Source organism: Myotis brandtii, unplaced genomic scaffold (genome assembly GCF_000412655.1).
Source record: "Myotis brandtii unplaced genomic scaffold, ASM41265v1 scaffold858, whole genome shotgun sequence".
In the NCBI taxonomy this organism is placed as follows: Eukaryota; Metazoa; Chordata; class Mammalia; order Chiroptera; family Vespertilionidae; genus Myotis; species Myotis brandtii.
Window position 1 is genome coordinate 55,422 of NW_005371492.1, and position 21,310 is coordinate 76,731.

At 47.2% G+C, this 21,310-nt stretch overlaps 1 protein-coding gene across 1 annotated transcript in view; it reads right to left on the minus strand.

Moving 5' to 3' along the window:
• CADM3 (cell adhesion molecule 3) overlaps positions 1 to 8,335 on the minus strand; it is a 14,037-nt gene extending 5,702 nt beyond the window's left edge. Inside the window, exons 1-8 of the mRNA XM_005884806.2 lie at positions 8,200 to 8,335; positions 5,706 to 5,846; positions 5,057 to 5,209; positions 4,204 to 4,341; positions 3,707 to 3,877; positions 3,103 to 3,131; positions 1,492 to 1,541; positions 979 to 1,148 (exon numbers count right to left, since the gene is read on the minus strand). Coding sequence (XP_005884868.2) covers positions 979 to 1,148; positions 1,492 to 1,541; positions 3,103 to 3,131; positions 3,707 to 3,877; positions 4,204 to 4,341; positions 5,057 to 5,209; positions 5,706 to 5,846; positions 8,200 to 8,320 — 973 coding nt within the window. The 5' untranslated portion in view covers positions 8,321 to 8,335. The remainder of the gene's footprint in view (positions 1 to 978; positions 1,149 to 1,491; positions 1,542 to 3,102; positions 3,132 to 3,706; positions 3,878 to 4,203; positions 4,342 to 5,056; positions 5,210 to 5,705; positions 5,847 to 8,199) is intronic.
• Between the last annotated feature and the right edge of the window lie 12,975 nt (positions 8,336 to 21,310).

The following is a 21,310-nucleotide window of genomic DNA, read 5'->3' on the forward strand; positions in this document are numbered from 1 at the left end:
GATCTCTCTCTCTCTCCCTCTCCCTTCCTCTCTGAAATCAATAAAAACATATTTTTTATAAAATCACCTGCCCCATTCTCCATAAGGGAATTCTGCGTTAGCCTGTCTCTTCTCCTGACCTGGGTTTTACAGTTGCACTTTTGGTAAGAACGTCAGAAAAGAAGCATCACCTAGTTCCTCTAGAGCAGTGGTCCTCAGCCTTCCTAACGCCGCGACCCTTTAATACAGTTCCTCCTGTTGTGGTGACCCCCAACCATAAAATTATTTTCGTTGCTACTTCATAACTGTCATTTTGCTACTGTTATGAATCATAATGTAAATATCTGATATGCAGGATGTATTTTCATTGTTACAAATTGAACATAATTAAAGCATAGTGATTAATCACAAAAACAATATGTAATTATATATGTGTTTTCCGATGGTCTTAGGCGACCCCTGTGAAAGGGTCGTTCGACCCCCAAAGGGGTCGTGACCCACAGGTTGAGAACCGCTGCTCTAGAAGACGTGGTATCTGGGAAAAGATTCCAACTATTTCTCAACAGAGTACTAACTTATCTCCACGTCTGGCCTTGACCCAGGTCTGCAGGAGTATGCATTCTGTCCCAGTCACGACGCAAGTCTGAGACTAGCCTGTTGCAAAGGGACAGGCATCGACAGCCATACGTGAGAGGCCCTGGGGGTAAACACAGGATGACCTGCTGCCAGGTGAGTGCAGGGGCTGGAGGATGGTGTCACTTGAGTCATCATTGCTAAACGAAGGCCTAGGGGAGCCCTACATCCTGTTGGTCTTTCCTTATTGCACATGTCAGGGTGGATCTGAAGCTGAGTCTTCAGGCCCTCAACGGGGGGCTGTTGTCCCTTTAGTCCACTCCAAAGCACCATCTGGGGTGCTCTCAGGTGACAGAAAGATGAGCGAGTTGGATGGACAGAGAAGGGGAGAAGAGGGATGCGGGAGGGGAATGGAGGCGGGCTCACCGTTCACGTTGAGAGTGTAGTAAGTCTTGTAGCTGCCCAGGTTGCTGATGGCTGTGCAGCCGTAGGTGCCGCTGTCACTCTTGTTGAGGAAAGGGAAGATCAGGGCACTCTCTTGGGTCATCTTCAGGGGTGGCACGCTGCCCTCCTTCTCCCACAGGTACTTCTGGGGGCTGTTGAGAGTTCAGAAGAGAATAGGTCAGGGAGTTAAAGGGAAACAGAAATAATGGAGCAGGGAAGTCAGGGGCTATTGGATGAAAGCTCTAGTGGTTATAGGGGCCAGAGACACTGAGCTGCTCAGAGGCAGGGGGAGGGTGACCTCTTGGGGTTCCTTATAGGAACCAGGGAGTGGCCCCTCCCCACTTCTGCTGCTTTGCAGTGGAAACAGAGGATGGCTGTTAGTGTCAGGGACAATGAGAGGCTCGGACAGTACAGAGGCGGTGGGAAGACGTTATGTGAAGATCTCCATCTGAGAGTATGGAGTTGTACTGGCGGCCAGGAGACAACTCCTCTTACACGGGATTGCCACGCCCCTCGCAGTGCAGCGTCTTGATCTCCAAAGCATCCTGTCACACACCACAGCTTCCACCCCTGATGCCTCGGGAGGCCACGCGGCCGTGAACCGAGGCTTGGCTCCCCCTGCGTCTTGTGAGCCAAGAGCGCGATTGCCATTGAATGTGGGAGGGTCTGGTGCTGCCGCCTGGTAGAGGTAGGGTTCTGGGGGGTCTGTCCTTGGTGAGGACCCAAGACGTGTCTGACAGAGAGCTGAGGAGGCATGCCACCCGTGCATCTGTGCCTCACACACTGCCCAGCGCATCAGTGGAACTTAATGCATAGCTGTGACAGAATAAATACACTTGAACTTGACTATTGAGCTCACAACCTCTCAATCCTCTCTGTTCTGTAGGGGAACTTAAAGCAGTGGAAGAAAATAAAACATAATTTTTAACGGTCCGTCCAAACATGAAGTGAGAGCTTTGAAGCAGCAAGAGATGGGGGGGCATATTTTGGCTGCAAAAAGGGACTGACACAATATAGACGGGCTCTGCAAAGGAATGGTGGCATCTGCCACTGATGCCAAAGGGCTGCTGAGGAGGCTCGGTCCAGATGGCTGCGGAGAACAGTCCAACCAGACGCTGGCTTAGAAGGACAGGTAAAGAGGAGGAGCTGCCCCTAAGACAGAACCCAACCTAACCGGTTAATGAATCCGTTTCAGTCAAATCAAACAGGACAAAGAGAAGCAGGCCCCGCAGAAACCTCCAGCATCGTGCCTGGAGTATAGCATGTGTCCACTGACCGCTGATCACAGGTGGGCCACAAAGCTCCCTGGAGAGTCCTTGCCAGATGGCCCGTACCTAGCAGAAGTCTTTGGGACTCCGACAGGGGAGAGCTTCCTTAGGCCTGGCCTGGGCCCAGGCTCAGAGGAAGAAGCCCAATGCCAGAACGACCAATCAGAGAAACAAATTACAGCAACATAGAACTCAAGTTTACAAAGCATTTCTTTAGATATTATTTCATTTATCCTCAAGAAAGTTCAGTGGCGTAAGCAGGAGCCACTAAGAGACGACATGCTTTGGTGAAAATAACACAGAAGTAGAGGCACCCCAGCCAGAATCCGGGTCGTCAGCTTCCAAATTGAGAGTCTGCTAAACGGGAAGTGATGCGACCCCAGACCTACCTCATGTTCAAGTTTCAGCAACAAGTTTAGCAATTGACTTAAATAGCCTTCAAGTCAGGCCTGTATCTCCCACAAGAAAGAGATTAAGGGTTTTAATTATTTTGGAAAAACACCCAGCCTTTAGATGAATTAGGGAAAAAAAATACATTATTTTACAACTCTTCATCTTCCAGCTTTGGACTTTATTTTCCTTCCCCCTTGGTTCCTCCACTTGGAAAAGCTCTTTTTGAAAATGTCCAAATTTCCTCAAGTGAGGAGGGAAGTTCACTGTCCATCCTCAAGGCAGAGTCCATGGAGGGAGGAGGGTCCTGGGAAGGGTTAAGAGTAGTGACGGTGATCGTGGACATGTTGGGTCAGAATCCCAGGAAAAATCAAAAAGCTGTGGTAGAAAGAGGAGGACGTAGGAAAAGACCTGGGAAGAATGATGCCGGAGAGATTGTGTCTCCTACCGCCTGCATTTTCTTGAAACAATCAAAAGCTAGATCAAGAAGAAGCCTCAGTAATCCCCATGTTCATCTTCTCATTTAGCAAGTCAAGAACTGAGCTCAGGGAGGTGAAGCAATTTTCTTAGCATCACGTGGCTCATAAGTAGCAGAGGGCAGACTAGAACGCGCGTCTTCTGATTCCTGATTTGCTATAGTTACCACGACAGCTTACAAGCTGGTTGCATCATACTGGCCTACTCCAGGGCTTGGCAAGCTTACCCATTGGGTCCGATCCTGCCAGCTACATGGTTTTGTAAATAAAACGTTGTTGGAACACAGCTATGCTTGTTTGTTTGTTTACATATTATCTTTGCTACCTTCCTGCAAAAACAGCAGAGTAGTTGAGAGAGAGACCATATGACCCCCCAAAGCCTAAAATGTTTGCTGCTGGGGCCTTTCCAGAACTAGTTTGCTAACCCTTGGCCTATCCTACCACCTCTTGTCTCATTTGGTTTTTACCTACTCAGTTATCTGTGCCTATTTCTTCACGTACAGCCACCACCACTTTCCTTTTCCCCACACCCCATCTCATACCTGATTCGTCTTCACCCATAAGCCCATGACATACATAAAACTTCAATGCGTTGAGAGGTGGATCTGTCAGCTCCGTTTAGAGATTCATGGTTCACAGAGCATGTGATGTCGGCCCCGTCATCTTCCCGAGTCACCTGGAACGTCACTGAGCTGCTCACGGTGAAGGTTTTACCATTGGAGTCCTCCTGTATTCGGGTTGGTTCTCCTAGAGTAGAGAAACAGATACACACACACACACACACACACACACACACACGGAAACAGAGTGAGCCCTAACACACAGATAGTGTGTGGGCCCCACTGTAGACATACAGATGGTGAGTTTCAACTTTGACAAACTTAGAAAGTTGTGAAATGGATATGTACACACATACACCCATGAGTGTACACAGAATATCTGTCATTCCTGCTTTTTCCTTTTGCATCATGCTTTGTGTGCACACAGACATACAGACACGCACCCCTCCCTCTCTCATTCTCTCTGCCTCCCAGCACACCTTCTCCTGTAACCCCGAGGCAGGAGGGACTTACCATGAAGCTCTTGCTCACCCTTCCGCCAGGTGAGCTGAGCTGCGGGTTTGCTCCCAGAAGACTGGCAGTGTAGGGTGGTTGTATCCCTTTCCTGTAACGATGACTTGTAGCCAGTGATTATGGGCTTCTGTGGGATTCCTACCAGGCACAGGGGATGGGCAGGAGGTGAAGGAGAGGCCGTGAGGTTATACTTGGCTCTCCCTGCTGAGATGGCCTCTCTGGGGGAGAGGATACCTCGGTCCTACTGTGGTTTATGATGGGTAGAAAACTAGTTATCTTTCTCTTTGATCTCCTACCTAAGGACCAGGAAGAAAGATCTGGGCGGGGAGGGGGGGACGGGGGAAGGAGGCATGGTAGTGTGGAGATACACCACACCTGAGACATGATATGTGACCTGACAACCCAGAGGACAACGGGGTGGCCACAGAAGTAGTATGAAGCTCCGGGAAACAAAGAAGGGAATTGAAATATAGGATAAAATATAGGATGAGAGCATGTGAGCAACTGTGGTATTCAACCTGGACATTATAATCATACACTGCATGCGCCTCCCATGTTTCCCTCACATAGTCTTGGGAGGCAGGTGGAACAGACATCATCATCCTTCTGTTACAGGTTAGGAAGTTCAGGCTCAGAGAGAGTAAGAGGTTTGTCCCAGAGCAAACGGTAAGTAGAGGAGAAATTATTAGAAGTCAGTGCTCTTTCCATTTTGTTCCATTGCAAAGGGAACGTGGGCTGAACTTTACCAAAAGGCTCGGAGCCTTGCCTGGCTCTAGACTCCTTTGGGGACCCACCTAGAGAGGTTTGTTCGCACAGAGCATGCGGCAGTGACCCTGGGGTTGGGGAGCCTCACCCAGCACAGTGATGAGGGACTTGGCAGTTCTCACGGGCATCGTGAAGATGGAGCAGGTGTACTCGCCCTCGTCCGCCAGGGCCACGTTGCTGATGCTGATGCTGAGCTCATGGGGTGTGGATTTCACCAGCTGAATCCGATTATCTCGAAGGGCTAGCGGGGAATTGGGAGAGTGGGAAGCAAGGCTTTTACTGGCACCGTCCATGTTTATCTCCCATCCCAGGCCAGCGTTTTGGGGGGAAGGGGTATAGTGCGATTTGGGGCAGGGGGAAAATCCTGCTCCCGCGTTTCAACCGTCTTTAGGTCATTTTCCTGGGCCACTGGCCACAGTAGCCTCAGATAGACTCAGAAAAGGATGTTGGATCTCGAGGGCTTCCAGGTGAGACTCACAGGTCAACACTTAGATTAGGCTGTCTCTTCCTGCTCCTTTGGGGTAAAGTCCACCCAGGTCCCCTTAAGACCATGAATGGCCCAGGTCAGAGCTGTAATAACGAAGTTTCTCTGAAACCAGCCGGGGAGCCCATGGCTTGTTGTTTCTTCAAATAGCCATACCTTCACCTGTCTCAGCCTCTGGGCTATAGGGACCTTCCCCTCGGGGCTGCAATCCCCTTCCCCAGCCCACGGTCCCCACAGAGAGAGACAGCTCTACCTCTCTTCTCCCCAAAGTAAAGAGTCTGCTGAGCAGGGTTAGACCACTGCAGGGATGAGTCCTCATGGTCTTTCACTTGACACTTGAGCACCACGGTGCCACCAGCCACCACTGTCTCATCGGATGTCCAGGGCTGACTGTCTGCAGGAGTAGAAGAGGGTTAGTTTCCGGAGCAAGCCCTACTCCCTCCACCCATTTCTGGGCCAAAGTCTCATTCAGACCAGCCAAGGCCCAGGTCTCTGTGTCTCTTAAGGCATCAAGGAGGAAGGAACAGGGGGAAGGAACAGAGGTGGTGGTGGGGGGACCTTATTTCCTCGTTTGGAATGCACAGGAAAACAGTTACTTGTTGAATGTTTGCTTAATAAACTGACATGGCCACACACACTTGGAGTAAAAGCCCTCCAAATCTACCCATGCCACTCCACATGCGTCTTTCCTGATAGAGGTCTACCATTCACCTTTGAAAAGTCTATACATTCACATATGTACAGTGGGGCCTTGACTTACGAGTGTCCCGACTAACGAGTTTTTTGAGATACAGCAGTCTCTCGGCCGATTTTTTGCTTTGAGTTGCGAGCTAAAATTCGGGTTATGAGCCAGCTTCAGATACCCCACAGCTAGTTGGCGCAGCGAACGTCACAGTGAACGCCACAACATCAGCCCAGCATCACGTGTCTCACTCATTCACAATTGATTTGACATACGAGTAATTTGAGTTACAAGCTCCGTCACGGAACAAATTAAACTCGTAAGTCAAGGCCCCACTGTATCTGTCATTCACTCATTCCAATTGATTTGACATACGAGTAATTTGAGTTACAAGCTCCGTCACGGAACAAATTAAACTCGTAAGTCAAGGCCCCACTGTATCTGTCATCCTATGTTTCGCCTTCCTGCCACCACCTGCCTATAGAAGCAAGAACAGGAGAAGCAGTTGTGACTAATAATCCCCAAACTAAAAGCGAACACGTTCACTTAGATAAGCGGTAGCTGATACAACTTCAAACCAAACAAACACAACAGCTTTAAAAAACGGAAACATTTGACACCGACTTTTCAGTTCCTCCAACAATAGCTGCCCTTCATTCATCAGCTCCCTTAACATATTTCTTCAGTGTTGGTGCTACCCGCTTCCCAACATACAAACCCATCACCATCCCGGTGTTAGAGGACTAGTTTTCCCTTCGATGTGATGGAAAGATGTTTTCTAATTCCTCTCTCCTTAGTCATGTTAAACAAACAAACAAAAAAGGACTAATCAGATATCATATGGATGGGCCATTGGAATCCCAAATATGTCTTCTAGTCAGGCGTCAACTGTGAGCCCCTTGGGCTGCATGACCCTTGCTCCTCCTCCCAGTAGCATTGCTCCATTCTCCCCACAGCATTGCCTCTGATTCCCATGACTGATTCCCTCCTCTTCAGGACTGACTCTGTGACCCAATAGCACTGACCTTCACAGAACTAAAATAAACACCTCCCAGCTGATTCGGAAACATCTACAGTATTTCTTCTATGGTGCGACATGACTTAACCAGCATGACTCTCCTCTGAATAGGAAGCCAAGAAATACAATTCCTAGGTTTCCTAATGGAGTAACTCAGACAATCCCTATGCTCCCTCTGGCACCGACCATACCCCTTCCCTGTCTGCTATTCCTTTCTTCCTTGGTCACCACAGCTCCAGCTCCAACTACCGTGAGTGCTCCCTCCAGCTCCAACTACCGTGAGTGCTCCCGGTAGAGAAGGTGCATGTGCTGAAGTTGCTCTCGGGGCTTCGGGATAGCTGTCTCCACACTGAAGCACAGAGCCTGGCCACTAGTTTCAGGGGTTAGAATCTGAATTAGAACGGAAAGGGATCTTAGGGATCATGGAATCCAATTCCCTCATTTTTCGTGTAGACAATGAGACAATGGAGGTGCCGTGAGGGCCTAAGCTCATTCTACTTATCAATGATTCCAGTTAGGACTAGAACTTCATTCTTCTGACACTCAATGCAGTTGCTTATGTCATTGGAATGCCCCTCAAGTAATCATCTAATTAGAATTAAAACTATGACTATGAGATTAATGACCCGTAGATGGAGCTGGCTGGGTAAATTTGGGAGTGGTATATTCCTTAACTATCTCAATGAAAGATTTGGGAAGCCTTTCATTTACTGCTAGCTATATATCAATTTTTGACTAGCAATTCCATTGTCCCTGGTTCCTTATGAAAATTTCTACGCTGACTATATCTTCCAGACCTCTTTATTCTGAGCAATACACTCCTCCTGAAATCATTCCACTTTTTAGAAAAAAAGTGTAGGGGACACAGAGGTCTCTGTACTAAAGGAAGAAGGAGCAGGTGCTACAGATGTTGGTGTAGAACTAAGAACTACAATGTCAGATGGAAAGTAGAGGAGAACACGGGGTGAAGGCCACATGAGTGGGAGGTGATATGAGGATGGCTGCGGGCACCGAGAGACACTGAGATGAGGAGGCCTGGATTCTCACCTTGACTGACCAGCATGTCAGGAGTGCTCCAGAGTGTGGAGCTGATGGCCTCGTCGAGTGGAGCCAGAGTTCCCAGCTCCAAATCCTGCTCCTGCCAGTAGCCTGGGGAGAGAATCTCCATCAAGGATGAGCCCTGCATATGCGCTGCTGTAGTGTGGGATCTATACTTTCATTGTTGGAGGTGGGGGAGAGCCAGGCCCCTGTGAAAAGGAGGTCCACCAAATTGCCCAAGAAAAGGCGGGTTTCTCACAAAAAGGCGACTAACTAAAGTACTGGAAAAGGAAGCAACTCTTCCTCCCACGGGTGAGCTAAAGGAGGATGCTAAGTGTTACCAGTCAATCAGATCATGTTAGCGCCAAAAGAGCTCCTAGAGGCCACTGGTCCAGTTCTCCCACTTGGCAGCGTGTAAAGGTTAAATGTGACATGGTGGAGGTCACTACGGCGACAATTAAAGGTAACCCAAGACTTCTCATTCCTCATCCAGGATTCTCTCTGCTTCACTCTATTATCTACCGAAATAATGAGAGGTTTAATAATTAGAAAATACTTTCACATTAATCCTTTTAAAAGGCCTGTGAAAGCAGCCCTCCGGCATGACTACTACTACTTGCAGAGTGGAAACAGAATGAAGTGACTTGCCCAAGGTCATATAAATAGAAAACAAAGACCAGAAATTGAATGCCCGATCCAAATCCAAAGTTCCATTTGTTTCCATTAAGACCCTACCTCTACAGACAGACAGACACCACAGTGAGGGCAGAAGGTGCCCACCACCTTCCCAGAGGCTCACCTTCCTACTGGGGGCTCAAATTCTCAAGTTGGCCTCCTTCATCCTCAGTCCAATTGCCCACTTACATCACTGACTCTGCTCACTCCTCAGGCACAACAAATCCCTCTCTTCCTAGCAAGCAGCCCATAAACCATTCTGTGACTACATTGTGTCAAAGGCCTATTCCCCCCCAAGCCAACCTGAAGGGGCAGAGGGACAAAGAAACAAGGGGATCTTTTCAGTCTCCCGCCATAAGCCCAGAAGTAGCCAATCACGCGCGCAAGATTCAGTGAGGTCATCGGCTGCTGAGCAGAGTTCTGAGCTGCTGCTTGTCCAGACCCGGAGTTCCGGCACAACTTCAGTTGGGGCAGCCTGCTCCTTAGAGACCCTGGGGAGGGTGGGTGGGAGAGGAAAGGGTGAGAGGAATAGAAGGGGGAGCTGGGACCTAGGAGATGCGTAGGGGAGGTGTGGGGAGGGGCAGAATGGCAGGGGTGTGAGACTAAAAAGAGAAGTGGCACAGGGGCTTAGGGTCCTTGGAGAAGAAAGGGGAGAGAGAACTGATGAATCAGAAGGGAAGGTGGGGGGAAGGGAAAGGAGATGGGGAGAGAGGGGAGGAAGATGGAGTTAAAGAGATTTTTGGCGTTTGGAGGGGGGCTCTAAGAGATAGTTTCAGGGGTTCGCAGGCCTTCATGGAGGCACCCCCTCTCCAGAGTCCCTCATAGACATGCTCTCGGAGATTTAGAAATTACTCTGTTCTCAAACAGAAGTGTTAATGCGCAAATGAGAGGGGGAGTAAAGCAGAGAAGACAGAAAATCTGTTACAGGTAGAGAGAAGCAGGCAGAAAGGGGACAGGGCACGTGTGGATGGAGAAAGGCAGCGAAGATGAGGACCAGAGAAAGAAAGGCGGCCTGGAGAGGGAGGACCAAGGCTCTCCCACCCAGCAGGGACCCTCCCTGGGTGCCCGGACCTCACCCTGCTGCCTTCTGTGGACATCAAGGATGGAGGCAGCCTGAAGTTGGTGAGTGTTTCGTCTTATTTTTCAGGGGTTTGTGTGTTTGTGGGTGTGCTGCTTCAACACACAGCAGGAAGCCAAATGGTGGTGCTAAAACTTGGGGTGGTGGAGGGAAAGGAGGCTCCAGGGAGGGTCAGTGCTCAGCCCACAGCATTAGAACCAAGTGCACAGAATAAGCACTGAGTAGGCCTTTGCTCAAATGAACAGAGGAAATAGCCCGGCGTAGGGCTTGCAGTTTGCAGAGTGGATTTCCAACCATGAATTCACTGAATGTCAAAACAACCTTGAAAGATAAGCAACTAGACATAATCGCTTTTTAGAGACGAGGTTTAAAGAGGTTCAGGGACTCACCTAAAAGCGTACACATAACAACTCTCAAGGACCCTCCTCCTCTCTCCGCTGGTGCTCTCAAAGCTTCTCAACAGCTCCTTTTCCTTATAGCATTTCGGCCATTGTATCGCAATTTACTTGTTTAATTCTCCGTCTTCTCATTTAAGCCTCGAGTTGCTGGAGAGCAGGGGGCTTACCTTATTCATGTCTGTATCTTTGAAATTTAGCTCATAGTGGGCTCTAGTATATTTAATTGATCTGGTCATGCATTCTGTCGCAGTTGGCACTGTGCTATGCCTATTCCTAATCAGGCAGAGTGAGTATTCTGCCCCACAGCATGGATTTAGTCCTTACTCTCCTGCTCCTTTTTTCCCCTGCATTCTCACTTCTGTTCTCCTTGCTTCCCTTCTTCTCTCCTCCTGCATTTTGCTGGCTTTATTTATTTATTTATTTATTTTTGCATAGGATGAATAAATGAAATGGTGATTGGGTCATTCAAACTTAACTAAATTGTTCAGGTGATGGGACTGATAATTAAACAAATGATCTCCAATAAATGGCATATTTGTAATATGCTTGATGTATTGTCCCTGTATGCGAAAAGGGAACTCTGGTTTGTAGTGTTTTAAAGAAACTGCTTAAGAGGTAGACGTTTTATTTCCGCGCCTGGGGTGACAATTCTTCCTCTAATTTTGCGAAATACTTAAGTTTTCTTTCTCTTTGTGTAAAATTGTACACCTGTAATGATAACATTATGAATGGCCACTCCGTGGGAGCAGATGAGTAATTATGATTCTATCAACAGGATAAGTAGAAGAAATTATTTCCTGGGTTGTGAAAGGCTAGTGCCTCCTTTGAATTTAGATCGTGCCAATTATTTACGACATCAACACAAGTCCATCCAGAGAGTCAGACTGGAAAGGAAAACTTGAGAGGATTCTGAAAGGGCCATGTGGACTTTGAAGTGGAAACAGTGAACATTCTTCTCAGGCAGGGGCTTTGGAAGGAATGAAGAGACTGAAATGACAGGACCCTCTCGTAGAAAAATAGGTGGTCATATTGATCATATCGTGTCCCTGCTCAGGACCCTTCACTAACTTCACTTACTTCCCATTGTCCACAGATCACATCCAGATTTGTTAGCCTCGCCTTTAAGATCCTGTACAGGCTGAGGCCAAGGTGCCTCTCAGCTGTGTATTTCCTTTGCTTCACTCACCCATATCCCAGACATATGACTATTTGGAATCCTTTTTGTAACCACTTTGCTTTCTCGCATACACCCCCATTCCCACAATAACTGTTGATAATGTCCTTCACCCGACTTCACACATCTAAGCACTATTCATCCTTGAGGCCTATTTTCTGTGGCATCACTTTCAAAACGTCTCCCCTGATTGTCCCCGGTGAAAATAATTTCTCATTTCTCTGAGTTACAACACTTTATCTGCCTTCCTTAAATTATGCATCACTCTACTTTGTACTGCATGTTTGGGTTCCCTCCAATATTATACAGCTCATGCAGGTAGGGTTGATATCTGATTCATTTTTGCATCCAGTACTGGACCTAATACAGCATGTTACACATAGAGGGGGCTTGAAAATATGTGTTTAATAAATGAAACAGAGAGGCTGAGTGCGCATTTTCTCCTGTGAGAACTAGGCTCAACATCTGCCAGAGAAGAGGCAATAGCAAACACAACAGGATAAACACAAATAGGCCATCCAGGAGGGTCGCCTATCCAGAGGTGACGTTCTGGAAGTGGACAAGGTGATGGGGATCAATATTCATTGGTCACCCTCTGTGTCTCAAGATCCAGGTTACTTGTTCTATATTCATTACTCCAGGATGACCCATTTAGTTGGTATTCTACACGTTAAGGATGAGTTAACTAGGACTCAGAGACTAACTAAGGCTAAGAGAAGCTACGTAACTCATCCAGATGATGGATTCAAAAGTGTTGAGATGGGACAGGCTTTAAACTTAGATCTCTCTGACCACAAAGCCCTGGCTTTCTGCACATCTACATGATACTGCCTTCCTTCACAGAGCACGCCTTTGTATCTGTGGTTGTGGGGCAAGGGTTACAGGGGGAAGATGGTTGGCCAAGGGTGGCTCGCCCAAACAGTACTCACACCCTCACCTGAAATGTGGTTAAAAAAACAACAGGGTAGCAAGTTGGAAATGAGTGCTTGTGGTAATGGTGGTACCATCTGTACCCACTGGTTGTATTTTTTATTGGATTTCTTAATATATCTTCATCTATACTTTGGGGGCTATTTCGTGCACCCTTAAGAGCCTTACAATGTGGGACTCCTCAGCTATCAAAGCTACGGATGTGTCCAGTTAAAACTATGGTCCCATGTTTTCATAGCACTCTAACACCTATGCTAAAAACTAACATTATCTTCCTGTTGGCCCTCAGTTGCCTTGGAGGTTCTGAATTCTTGGTTTATTTTCCCATGGGTTCAAGTATCTTTAGGATTCCCACCATTTTAAAGGACAGCATGGCCCTGATTGATTGTTCACATTAGGAGGAGCAGAAGTAGAATTGGAAACTTACTAATATGCCTCCTTAAAGCATACACTGGTCCCTGTGGTTGAGGTTTTCACCTTGCACGTAGTAAGTGCTCAATAAATGTTTATTGAATAAGTAAATAAGTGACTCCAATAACTAAAAATGTATTATCTCTCCGATTTAGATGATGCTAGTAGCGAAGGCTCTGTGCCAGTATAATCCCTGATTGCTTGGGTTTTATATCTTCCTTGCCCTGTCTGTTTTGGGAATCTAAGGTCCATTGGCCTGAGGGTCAGTGTGCACAGGTGCACATTTAGGATGGTGGGACAAGGGGGCAGGGCTCTCCCACATAACTGTTGTTGCCCTTGATGGTGCTTGGGTCCAGACCCCCACTTCACAGACCAGAGAAAATCAGCTCCCTGAGTAAGAGTTGATGATGGTGATGGTGATGATGAGTCAGCATTTCTCTAACCGCAGAGTTAAAAATAATCTTCATCTCAGCCTACTTATTTCTCATGACTACTGTGACAGGTGGGTGGAGGAGTGTTATCTCCAAGGGAAAAATACGTTGAGAGCTGTGGCCCAGAATACTAAGGAACACACTTTTATATTTTTTAGTATATTTTTATTGATTTCAGAGAAGGAAGAGGGAGAGCGAGAGCGAGAGCGAGAGCGATAGCGAGAGAGAGAGAAACATCAATGATGAGAGAGAATCATTGATCGGCTGCCTCCTCCATGCTCCCTACTGGAGATCGAGCCTGCAATCCAGACATATGTCCTTGACCTGAATCAAACTGATGCTCTATCCATTGAGCCAAACCGGCTAGGGCAGGGGAGGCACTTTTTGAAAGGCTTACCCACTCCCATGCTGGGGCCCCTGGCCAGGTGATTTCACTCTAATTCTTCCCTGACCTCAGACACATAGTAAAATCTTGTGCCACACACTACAGAGAACAGTCATGGCAAAATCAGAATTAGAGCTTAGCCTTGGAACTTTATGCCCAGAGCCAATCCCATCTGAATCCTGATTTAGGCAAAAACTCCAAGATTTGGGAAGTCACTTTGACTTGAGAGACTTTAGAGCACAATACCCTGCTCAAAAAAAAGAACTCCCCTTAACTCTCCAGATGCTCTCGGACTGGCATAAACCACACTACTCCTATGAAATCATGGTGCAATTTCTTAGTATAAGATTTGGAGAGACTGAGCATCGAAGTATTCCTTATTTTCTGCCCTCCATTCCTTTCAAACTCTGTCTGCCCTTCCTTAAATTCCCAGCTCCCTGATATTCCCAGCATTACAGTGCAATCAAACAAAAGCTGGGGCCACAGAGGTGGGAGTCACACTGTCATCTGAGATTATCTGTGGCTTCAGGTATTGTCTGTGCATTTTCCTTCTCTTTCTGCTGTTCCTCGGGGACAGGGCTGTGTGATCCCCTAAAGGATCTCCTTGCTTAGCTCGGATATGCTCCAGGTCACATTTCCTTCAGAACTTCAGCGCTCAGTCACGCTTCAGCAGCCGGCCGGCCTGCCTGCCTCCCGGAGCGAGGCCTGCTCTCCAGCTCGCTGCCCGCTCCACCCTCTTTCTGGCTGGACTGCTGAGCTCTTGCTCCTCCTGGTTCCCTCCCTCCATTGTTCTCCCCAGTGCTGTCTGGTTTTCGGCAGTCTTGTTTACCTACTTTCCTTCTGGCTCCCAGCAGCCTCTTGGGCCTAAAGTCGCCACTCTCGGCTGTACTTTATTCTCCCAGGAGGCTTACGGGATGTAAGTGAAAACAGGTGGGAATAGAAGCTTCACTCTAAGAAGACCCTCACCTGCTGCTTCGCCCTGCAGCTTGGAAAAGCATGGGCAAGAAAGCCAGGATTTACATAACCTGCACTGTTAGATGATCCAAGATTTAGGTTCGACGGAGGCTGATAGAGACTCAAACAGGCTTATTGTTGGGCATTGGCAGGCACCTTTTGGTTCCATCCTAAGCAGGTTGCTGCAAATGAAAGGCTTTGTTTCCTAGGCCTGGAATGGTGTGTGGCTAAGCTTTTCCAGGCTGGATGAGAGAAGGGAACTTTGCAGGTAGCTAGCTAGCTTGCCTGTGGTGGGCCTGAGGGTGGGGTTAAAACAAAAAGCTCATCTAGGTGTTAACCCCCTTTTCACTGAAAACACACACACACACACACACACACACACACACACAAACCCAAAAAAATCCACCACCAACAAACAATAACCCAGTTATTCCAACTTTAATATGTCATGAATATTCCTTATATTTCCTAAAACCCTATAATCAGTTTGCATGTCTGGTCATTTTCTACAACCCCTAATGGCCAGATGTGGTTATTTTTAAGATCTTTTTTATTCTACCAGACAGGATGGAACTGATATCCTTTTAAACCCCTGTTACCAAAGTTCAGTAATTCCTCACCTTTCTGTTACACTTAATTCTTCCCAAAGTATTTTCCCTCCTGTGACTCTTAGAAGCATAAACTTGTAGAGTTGACCAGAATCCTAAGTAGCATCTAGTGCAACCTTCTTATTTATTTATTTTTAATTGGTTCTAGAGAGAAGAAGGGAAGGAAGTGGGTGGGTAGACACATACACACACACACACACACACACACACGCGCACACACACAGAGAGAGAGAGAGAGAGAGAGAGAGAGAGAGGTGAAAGAAACTCCAATTGCTGCCTCCCTCACGTGGGCTGGAACCCACAACCTGGGTATGTGTCCTGCCTGAGAATCGAACACATAACCTCTTGGTGTATAGAAAGATGCACCAACCAACTGAGCCACACCAGCCAGGGCAACCCTCTTATTTTAAAGATGAAGAACTAAGGCTCAGAGGGGCTTAGGAACTTGAGCTCAGTAGCACAGGCAGCAGGTGGGAGCTGTGGGTATAGCCTGGCCTCCTGAACTCATTGCCATTTGAAAGCAGGTCTTCGCACCAGCTAATTCAGAGGTTACGTTTCCATTTAGTGTAATTTCACTTCCAGTGGCATCCACCCTTTTTCTGGTCCCCACCTCCCTATGTATTGTTGTGAGAAACCCCAGGACCCTTGCCCTCAAGGAAATTAAACTAAATGCCGGGCAGGTTAGAGAAGTTGCAGTGAGCTATGGATGTAATCCCTGAAGTTGCACAGAATGGCATCTTCACAAATTCCAGGACCTGACAGGCACATCTCAGTTCTCACAAAAGATGAGGCCAAGGGACCAAAATCACTTCCCTGCCCTTAGGAGTTAAAAAGGTCAGGCTGTGTGTGTGTGTGTGTGTGTGTGTGTGTCCTGGCATCGGCATGGTGCAGAGCTGGAGGAATGCTAGCCTGATTGTGAAATGGGAGACGGAGACTAGAAGAGATTTTTCAGAGACTAGAAGAGATTTAAAGAAAGAAAAAAAAGCAGAAGAGCATGTCTTATCCTTGAGCTAGAGAGAGGAAGAAAAGCTGGAGGCAGAGTGGGCTTGCAGCAGGCTGAGGAGGCCCTGAGAAACTCCGTTAAGATTCCTGGGAGCAGAGACTGGGAAGTGGGTGGCACAGAAGGAGGGGGGGACAGCTGCTGCTGTGATTTGATAGTGAGTCAGTGTTCTACATGCATTAGTGCTGGGAGGGAGCCCGGGGCTTGCCCCCAACAAAAACAAGCCCCTCTGCAGCCAATACTGCGCTGGAGCAAAGACTGCAGTTAGGAAACAGAAAGGAAGGTGGCTCTGTTCCCAAGGAGCCTCTTCCTGGCCTTAGCGCCTTGCTCCTGGCACTGAGCGCCTAAGGCTAGCAGGAGAGACAAGACAGAGGAAAGGGAGGGCCCAGGACTGGACGGGTCCTGTGCAGGGGTCCGGTTCGAATCAGTTGTTTCCCAGGTGAGCTCCTAAGGCCGGCCTTGCAGTCACTCAGCCCTGAGAGGTTTCTGGAGTGTCCATGGCCCCATTTCCTCATTTCCTTCCCACCGCACTCACACACTCAGAAATCAGGACCAGAACGACCTGGGATTTGCATTCTAACACAATGGAGTCAGGAGGCCAGACTTCATCTGAACTTAGAGATGCCCCTTGAACCAAGTGCAGGCACTTATATCCTTCTGCTAAATGTATCTTGCTGTTTTCATATGGATGTAGTAAAACTGGGGGGAAATCCTCACCTCCCCCATCTTAGGAAGTACTTGGAAAGGACACATAACAGCATCACTTGTTATGCAGAGTTCAGTTTAGCGGTGGGAAATTTGGGGCTGCAAAAGGGCACGCAAGCCCAGAGGCATCGGGGAGAAGGAAAGGATGGACGGATCCCCTGAGGGTGAGAGGTCTCAGTCCAGGCTCCAGAGCCTGCACCGACCCTCCCAAAGGGATGTTTGAGTGCATGGATGAATCCCCTCTTTCGATTCAGTTTAGCGGTGGGAAACTTGGGGCTGCAAAAGGGCACGCAAGCCCAGAGGCATTGGGGAGAAGGAAAGGGTGGACGGATCCCCTGAGGTGAGAGGTCTCGTTCAGGCTCCAGAGCCTGCACTGACCCTCCCGAAGGGATGTTTGAGTGCATGGATGAATCCCCTCTTTCGGCAGGCTCTGTCTTCTCAGCCTGATGACCTGGGGCGGTAGGTTACTATGCTGTGAAGAAGTTTAATTTGTTAGAAGTCAGGCAAGAAAGCATTTATCTCTGCTGGTTCTGATTTTACTGACTTGTTTTCATGGTTTCCCTTCCCTGGGCGATCTGTCAGGGTGTGGATGACAGGTTCAGGGCAGTGGCTAGAACATTACATGGAAAATAATGTGTTCCATGCTCCACGCCCACACTACTCGGGTTCCCTTCTTCTCCCGATCCTATCTGAGATTAATCTATTCCCCTCACTTTCTTTCACTTAAAAATGTGTCTTTTTCAGAGGGGGGCACATTGTTCAATCAGCCTTACTTTGTGCCTTCCTAGGAAGTTAACTCTTCTGTGAAACAGAAACAGTCTTCTAAATCTGCAGACTTCACAGTCCCCGGAGTGGCCAATAGCACTGTTCTGACCCAAAGACTTCCTCTTCCTCTCTCGTCTTAAACCTTCACTGGGTGTCTCTTTTCCAATGTGGGGATGTACGCATTTTTGTGCCCAGATGCATATATATTCCAACTTGGTTATGTTCTTTTTTCCCTTCAATATGTGTCCCTCAACATACATGTCACACTACAAATTTCACTATTCATATATGATTTCTTTTTTTTTTCAGACATAAACACACAGTTTTTCTTATGACCCAGATACAGAGCCATTTGCACAAGCCCATTAATAACCAGAATCTCTTATTTCCAGAAAACCATATGGCTTCAATGCAGATCTTCTCCCCAAAGCAGAATCTAGGCTCTCTTTTCTGCTCACACCCCCCAGGAGAGGGAAACCTTCACTGGGTGTCTCTTTTCCAATGTGGGGATGTACTCATTTTTGTGCCCAGGTGCATATATATTCCAACTTGGTTATGTTCTTTTTTCCCTTCAATATGTGTCCTTCAACATACATGGCACACTACAAATTTCACTATTCATATATGTTTTCATTTTTTTTTTCAGACATAAGCACACAGCTTTTCTTATGACCCAGATACAGAGCCATTTGCACAAGCCCATTAATAACCAGAATCTCTTATTTCCAGAAAACCATATGGCTTCAATGCAGATCTTCTCCCCAAAGCAGAATCTAGGCTCTCTTTTCTGCTCACACCCCCCAGGAGAGGGCCAGATCCTCTCCTCCCCGGGGCTGAGGCTCAGTCCATCTGTTACTGACATTGGACTCCAGGACTTGGAAACCAGAAGAGCGTTGGCATTAAGCAGCCATTGAGGATAAATGAGAATGTGTGAGCCCATGGGCTTTGTGATGGGGCTTTTTATATTTGTCTGATATTACAGGATAGAAATTGGGGGAGGAAACATATGTGTTTGGGAAGGCTTCATCTTTAAGAACTAGAGTAAGAACTGGTAGGAACGGGTAAGTACAGTTGTCCCACTGTCATTTTTGCATTTTCTGAGGAACAGATGATAGATGATTAGGAGCAGATGGTATAACTGGCCCCGCATTTTATAATAATAAAAGAGCTTAGCCCATGGCTCTTCAAAGGCTGACCTAGGCTATACTAAGTCTCAAGTTACTTGTCATCAATGTATTTATTAGAGCCTTGCTGGGTTTCCAAGAAGTACCAGGCATTTAAGCCAGAAACTCAATAAACCAGTTTACCTCTGTAGCTTTTTACCCCACCTGAGCCTTTGGCTTGAATTCTAGAATCAGAATAGAAGCAGAGAGCCAGGGAACAGAAGAAAAATAAATGTATGAAGCAAGGATCTGCTTATTCCCAATGAAATCTGGCATTGGAAGTACTAGTTTTCATTCTGCCTTGCCAATAACTGGGACTAGATGAAAGAAGTGGAGAGCTAAGTCATGGTTAGCTTGGACATGACCGGCTGAGACACCAGCCTTCATTTCTTTTTTTCTCCCCTAAGGCAAGGTGATGCATCTGACTGTTCTGACCCTGAACTGGAAGTAAATGAGCTAAAGGTGCTTATGATTATTAATCAATACACAATTAGTGTAGGTCTAGCTGGGGTAAGGAAAAAAAATCCTTAGAGAACACCTCTAGGAGAAAGATGGAGAGATGAGAGGGTTAAATAATCCCAGAGGTAAGAGTTCACATAGAACTGTGGTCAGCAAACCGCGGCTTGCGAGACACATGTGGCTCTTTGGCCCCTTGAGTGTGGCTCTTCCACAAAATACCACATGCGGACGCGCACGTACAGTGCGATTGAAACTTCGTGGCCCACCATGGGCAGTCGGAATTTTGTGGAAGAGCCAGTATTTTGTGGAAGAGCCACACTCAAGGGGCCAAAGAGTGGCATGTGGCTCGAGAGCCGCCGTTTGCCGAGCCGCAGTTTGCCGACCACTGACATAGAAGAATGACACAGATGTTGAACAAAATGTTGGAACCTCTGCACTAGAATCCTTTCTGAAACATGTCTGCTATTCGTGAGAATAGGGGCACAGGGAGATGAGTAGATGGAAGATACTCCAGCTGTTACTGTAACCCTAACTCTGTCTTCCTAAAGGCTTGCTCATAGAGATAAATCACTTCTATTACCTGTCCTTGAAGAATGAAGTTTCTCCTTGTTTCGAATGAGGAAATGTAAGAGTGGTCCCTGAAATTCATTCTGGAAGCCTGATTCCCAAACTAGACTCTGCTGTAAGTCATTCATTGGTGTTAACTTTTATATGAACTGTTATGCAGACACTGATACAGGGAAGTCAGCACTTAGAAGGAGAGAAGCTGGTGCAGTTCTCCTGTGATGGGAGGAACTAGCTGCCTAGTCCCAGACTGGCAGGGGCTGAGCATTCTCGGCTCCTTGCCACCTTTGATGTCATCCACTTATTGGCAGATACCCCGAGAGAGTAGCAGAATCCAGTTTAAAGATGCATCTCCTGAGATTTGGCCAAGCACTTGGACTCCGGGTGGATGGGATGGTTAATGTATTTGAGGCCCATTTAGTTCTGTACAAGATGGTTGTAATAAGAGGGGGCATGAGTCAGGGTTTTGATATTTGTTTTCTGTGCCTCTCATATGCTGAGTCCCTCCCAGGATCTATTCTGATAACCCATCACTGTGGGTTGTCTTTGCTTTTACTTCTAAGTTTGAGGGAAAAGGAAAGAGAAGCTCCTTGACAGGATAGCTAGCATTGGCCATCAAGCTCAAGTGGTTTTAAGAGGTTTGTGCTTATAAACTGAGTAAGACTCATTTTGCATTCCCCATTTATAGTGTATGTATGGTTATTGTACATGAGCAATCCTGTCTCGATCTAAAACATGACTATTTGTAGTTCTGTTTTTCATATATGAGTCCATAGATGACAAAACATCCAGTTCTTTTGAGGCCCTTTGAGGTCACTCTCTAGGCTCTTGTCCCCTGAACATTTCAAACAACAATTCTTTTCAACCTCAGAATTGTTTGTCTTTTCTGTCCCCTCCTACAGTTGGCTAGATGGTTGTGATGTGTGGATTCTCCACATATATAAGTCAAGGTTTTGTTCCCCTTTTCCTGGTGGATCAAGTCAGGGACCATCACCAAGATACCGTGGGTGCGTTTGTAGTGGGGGAGGGAGATTCCAACACTGTTCTGAGGTGTGTCTTGTGGAGAGTAGAGCTTATGAAGCAGGAAGGGACAGTAGGACCATGGACAGCAACAAGAAGAGTCTGGCGTGTCGCCATCAGGAGCCAGCACCTTGGAGAGCTCAAAGCACAGGTAGTTTATTCCACAAAGAACAGGGGAAGCAGCCAGCTCTCTAAGAATCAATCTGAAGGAACAGACACCAGGGCTTCTATGAAGATCATGTTCCATACCCCTCACTCGCTCCGACAGGCCTCCTCAAGTACTGTGTTTGAACCTGTCATACGTACAGCCAAGAGTATGTGAAAATGAGGACTATCACCAGACTTAATTTGTCAACACGAGCTTCAGTAATTACGACAAATTACCTAAGTATTAGTGGTG